General features: G+C 41.3%; 1 protein-coding gene and 1 long non-coding RNA gene across 2 annotated transcripts in view; one reads left to right on the top strand and one right to left on the bottom strand.

Moving 5' to 3' along the window:
• Nucleotides 1-45: 45 nt before the first annotated feature.
• Nucleotides 46-2,675, top strand: LOC118210680. The gene is made up of 2 exons (XR_004761894.1): nt 46-130; nt 1,346-2,675. It is a non-coding gene; the product is annotated as an uncharacterized LOC118210680 (long non-coding RNA).
• Nucleotides 2,676-3,535: 860 nt separating this feature from the next.
• syn2b (synapsin IIb) overlaps nt 3,536-5,696 on the bottom strand; it is a 62,582-nt gene continuing 60,421 nt past the window's right edge. The window contains exons 12-13 of the mRNA XM_035387035.1: nt 4,974-5,415; nt 3,536-4,483 (exon numbers count right to left, since the gene is read on the bottom strand). Of these exons, the coding sequence (XP_035242926.1) occupies nt 4,348-4,483; nt 4,974-5,415 (578 nt within the window). The 3' untranslated portion in view covers nt 3,536-4,347. The remainder of the gene's footprint in view (nt 4,484-4,973; nt 5,416-5,696) is intronic.

Below are 5,696 nucleotides of genomic sequence, written 5' to 3'. Positions count from 1 at the left end.
CTACAGTCTTGACAAAGTTTTCGACCTATCTATCCTGTTTCCCCTCCCAGAGGAGCACGCACAGGGGGGATCACATGCAGCCTGGATCACATGGAACAAAATGCGGAAACCAAGGCTTTCCCTTTTTAACGTGAGTGATTAAATTGCTCGATTAATCCTAGTTGGTAGGATAGAACTCCATGACAACGTCTTATTGTCATTTACTGCCATTTCCCCACGTAATTATAATAAAGGTCTGTAAATGAGATCATTTGCATATTTAACGTCAGTGTATTTGTCACATTTAAAGTTATGATGTTTGAACTAGTGTACGATCACAGGGAACGTGTCTGTGTTACTTGTTCACAAATGTTCTTGTAGCCTACTACGGAAAGCAAATTTAGCTAAATTTAGTTGAGAGAGTGGTATGTGTAGCCTATATTGTATGTAGAGTTGAATCGGTGCCACTGAATTAAGACACAAAGTTACTTCAGTCTAAAAGAAAAAACGGATTAAAAAAATCATATCACCAGTATGGGACGCCTAGTAGCCTATAAATTCTGCCTACAGAACCTAAATTCTCAATTTAGCGCACTTACCATCATGCTGAGTCAAGGAAAATGCTAATCTGAAAACGTTGCTGCTCATAATCAATTTGCAACAGTTCTTTGAATCTTTTGCGACAATACAGTGTTCTGTGAACATACATCTTCCAAGTGTAGCCAATTTGGTTTTGAAGCTTATATTGGGGAAAATAAAAAATAAAATAAAGATATACAAGAGGCAGAACAAATCCCAAAATGAATTCCATATACAATGCATTGACAATGCATTTGAAAGAAGTGCATTAGTGGATAGCATGCTGAGTTGTTGAGCTAACCCAAGCACCACACCTTTCTTGCACTGGATGTAAACTTGTTTTCTCAGGAAGACAAGAAATTTATGAATTTATGATTGGTAGGATGATATACAATGCCCCTGAAATTTAAACCAAGTTGACACAGTTTAACATCCTACAATCTGTAATAAACTGGTACCTGTCCAGGGGGGACATGCCTACACATCACCCCCCATCCCCCCATCCCCCCCAACACACACACACACACACACACACACACACACACACACATAAACACTAGATTGCGTTACAATATTTCAACCATCCAGACTTGGGTACAAATTCTATTTAAAATAACATGATGACAGAATTCACCTGACTCACGATAGAAACACCACAGGGCATTCACAGAATTCACTTTAACTGTAAAATAATGATCTGTAACACCAGTAACTTGACATAATTGCTGGTACATGAACATATTTCCAATGGTTATTTTACACTTTGTCTTTTCTAATCTGCCTGCAGGTATCATACATTGACGACGGATTACTTTATTGTTCTGTGATAGTTTCAAAATAAAGGAGAGGCAGTGTAATGTCACGGTAAAGCAACAGATTGTTCTTCAGAGCCTGCAGATTCAAACCACAGTTGAGGCAATGGAAATACTCCCTATGTGCATTTATTAAAAAATCTTCCCCCTTTCCCCTCATTTGGAATAAACAATTGCCTTCACCAGCTGCACTTACTGTTGCAACCTCAGTAATGAATTTGGGAGGACGCAGACAGCAGGTGATCTCCTCTGAAACGTGTAATCTCGAGCTTCTTCTTCATGTGGATGCTGCAGAGCACAGTGTGATTTCGCACAGACATGAGTTGGAAGAAGATGGTTCAAGTGCAGCTTGGGCAAGCAGACTGTAGGGCCTGATTGACCAGCAGGGGTCAATGCGGTGAGCAATGAAACAGAGACATCCCTGCAGATTGAGTTCCTCCCTCCCTGGGCAATGCTGCAGCCAGTTATGCTTTGCCCGGCATTAGCACAGTCCAGATTCAATAACAGGCCACAGGGCTAAGTCATCCATTGGGACAGGGCCTTAACAGAATGAGCCACTCAGCAGATCCTTGTTTAAAAAAAATTAAAAATAAATAAATAATAAATATATATATACATTGAGTCCGCGAAAAACGGCCAGAGTTTGCTTTAATACACGCAAGAAATGGACAACCAGAACTAAGCAGAAGAAAAAGACTGATAGCCTATGAGTTTACAGTATAATCTATGGTATCCTCCGGGGCATTCTATGGAGATTAAATGGTGTGGAACTCCCCATGGTCAGGACGGGCACCAAAACAAGCACAATAAACAGTTTACTCCCAGCATGACACTGCTGCGTGGGACTGACCACAGTGGTCAGACTGACTGAGTTCCCACAGTTAATGGTCCCCTGTGTTCCAGCAGAAAATGCAGACTTTCCACTTCAACAGATCACTGACTGACTCAGCATATTTTTTTTAGCGGTAGCAGTTAAAAAAGAAGTAAGCTGTGCAAATCATCCCAATTTTGTTTACTGTAATATATTATTCTTTCCGTAACATTTTTTTTTGTGGTATTTCACTTTGTTCAGATGGCCAGTAGTTTGCTGTTAATGTGCCATTTTATGAATTTGATCATCCATCTGTGTTTTGTAAGAAATTGCATTTGCATACCCTCAAAGTGTACTTAAATATTGGTTAAAACACGTGGACGGTGCTGCCATGTTGGGCTTCTCCTTTTTTTGCAAGCGGTGCAATATTCTGACCTTAAAAGCTGTCTTAAGTTGCCATCTGCTGGCCATAAATTGAAGTGTCATTTACTAAATGATTTTGGAATTTTGTCCATCTTTTATCTTGTCTGCGTTACCAGCATTTTGTTGCGGTACTTCAATCTCTGATAAAGGAACCATCACAGGAAAGAAGTTTCAAACATACAGTGATAGGTATTGACCAAGATCAAATGGTGAAATCTGAAAATTTTAAATGTGGCTTGAAATAGGACACTGATCATACCCTCTCCTGCATACCCACACATTTTCATATTTAAAGACTTTTTAAAATATAATTTCATGTATATTTTTGAAAGATGTTTTACAATTTGTTAGTCATTGTGAATGAAAATGAATACACAATGGATAAAAGGATTATTCACTTTCTGTGTTAAAAAAACGAATAATTTCAGTTTTAGTGCATGTTTTAAAATGGCCCAGAAAGTTTTTGTTTGTGATAAAGCAAATATTAAATATTTAGAGAAGATACTATAGTTACCATTTTGTTTTTGACGGCAAGTACAGGCAATCTCTGTTGTTTGCAGTCTAAAGCAAGAAAATACACTTCAAGTGTGTCCAAAGCAGCTTGTACAGTGACATTATGCCTCCAGAGAAAATAAAAAATGGATCTATTTATATGTATAATCTCTGGAAACATAACATTACTGTATAAGTCTATTCTGCAGTTACTTTAAGTATATCTTCTTGCTTTAGTCCACAGGCCTCTGAATGCCCCACCATCTGCCACTGTAAAGCCGGCAGGTAATTTCCTTATTTATCTAAAATATTCTTCATCATACACAAACACTGACTGGGCCAATTTAAAACTTGCAGTAAACTTGAAATAATATACACCAACTCTGAAAGTGAACGATCCCTTTGACTGGCTTTTGTCAATGCACAGATCAGTAGTCAGTTAACTGAGTGATGCGCAACATGTTTATTGACAGCTAGATAGATAGTAAACAATTGTCACTGGATCATGCAAAGCAGCATTGGGTACAAATAAAGCACAATACAAACTGAACAATATGAAGCCAAAAAACCCCAAGAAATTAATACACAAACTAAACTCCAGAGGTGACACGTACAGAGCAGTACACAACAAGTTTAAAGTTCTACATAAAACAGCGATGAGTTTTCAGCAGTCATGGGTAAAGTGAGACATTGGCAAGTGCTGGACACCAAGATTAGTTGCAAGCACATGAAGCAGTGATCTGGAATGCTGGCAAAAGTGACCATTTTGAAAATATCCCACTAACAAATTAATCTCTAGGCAAATACACATTCACACGCACGCACACGCACATGCACGCACACACACACACACACACACCCACGAAGAGTAGAACCAGGGTAACCAATTGCAGATACTTGTCTGTGAAAATACATGGTCACAATAATGCTACAACAGCAAAGCATAAGTGGACACAGATATTTCTCCTGATTTCCCCTGCTGAACCCCTGACTGTCAGATCTCACTGCATCACCATGTGAAAGGATGCCCTCTACCAGCCTGAGAACTCTTAGACTTGCACCACTGGCCTGTCAGTCACCAGAACTATTACAGCATACAGTACTTTATATTGCTTAATTGACAATCAGGCATGGAACAGAACAAGTGGGAGGGTAGGATCTATACAGTTGACATATAATTCATTTTGACACCCAGAAAAAGACTTAAATTGGACCAAGCCATCCGCCATTCCAACGCCTGAACACTGGCATCTAGTCAGAGAACAGGCTGGCGAAAGACTTTCGCAAGTTTCGAATGGTCTCGGCTTTGGCCTCGTCCTCGTTGCTGGAGCGGAAGAAGGACGCGTCGCTGAAGGCGCTGAAGGCGTTGGTCAGGGACTGCGATTTACTGGAAAACAAACAGCGGCACATGAGAGGAGCACCCTCAGTCACTCGCTCAATTTAAATAAGTGACACCATGTATTCAATCAACGTTTACTGCATGCTAATGTTTTTATAAAAGTGGCAGCCTGGGAGAGAACAATATGAAATATGCAGAGGTCCAACTAACCCTGCTGGCTGCAAAGAAAAACATGAGGTTCTTAGCTACCAGTTAGATTCTACAGATTTGCAAAATGGAGCGTTTTCTCTACTACACATCTACAGTGCTGTCGGAGGGTATCGTATTTTGAAAGTAGAAGCAACTGAAGACCATTAGTTCTGCCAATCAAATTCTTAGAAAATAACAGTGGCTTACAGGTGTAATAACATTTTAATGTGTGTCAGTTGTCAGTTTGTAGAGCATTAAAGGGCTATATTTTTGTATTTATAATTTATATGTTGAGACATGCCTCCAAATATAAATAAAAGAGGGGGACGGGTGTGAGAGAGGCTCTTACTTAAGCTGTGGATGAGGCTGTGCCTTCTGCTGTGCCGACTGCTGCTCCTCAGGAAGAGGTTTGGCTTTGGCGGGGGCGGAGTCAGGGGTGGGGTCTTGGGCTTGGGGCGGGACCTGGGCTTGAGCCTGAGGCTCTGGCTGGGCCTTAGGCTGGGCCTTGACCGGAAGAGGCGGAGTCTGGGGTTTGGGCTGAACCTGAGGTTTGGAGTTCTGCCGAATGGGCGGGAGTGGTTTTGGGGGCAGTGGTTTTGGAGGCGGGGGCTTGGACTGCTTGGCTGCAGGCTTCCCTGGAGCGGGCGCCCCCTGGGGCTGGGGCTGGGGCTGCTGTGTGGTCGGGGCGGGAGTTGGCTGGGGAGTGGGGTCTTGCACAGAACCGCCCGGAGCTGGCTCTGACGGAGGCTCCTGACTTTGAGATTGCGAATCTTGGGGTTGTCCTGAGCCCCCTAGGTTCAGTACAAGAAACACTTCATAATGTTACAACATTTATATACAGGAAAAGAAAGACAAAGAAAAAAGAAAAACAAAACACAAAAAAAGGTCAAGACTGCACAAAATAAAACAGATTTTAAATCCAGCACCTGTTGTTTGAAGTATTTTTATTTGTTTGGTCTGTGTTTTACAGACAGCTAAATTGGAAAATATAACCAGACAACAGGTCAGACTTGAGGTAAAGACAGAAAGATCAGTCCAGGGAGGGAAGCAAGCCATCCAGGGATGCTTCTAA

This window comes from Anguilla anguilla, chromosome 13, assembly GCF_013347855.1.
Source record: "Anguilla anguilla isolate fAngAng1 chromosome 13, fAngAng1.pri, whole genome shotgun sequence".
Taxonomy (NCBI): domain Eukaryota; kingdom Metazoa; phylum Chordata; class Actinopteri; order Anguilliformes; family Anguillidae; genus Anguilla; species Anguilla anguilla.
This window is presented reverse-complemented; position numbering and strand designations above follow the sequence as displayed.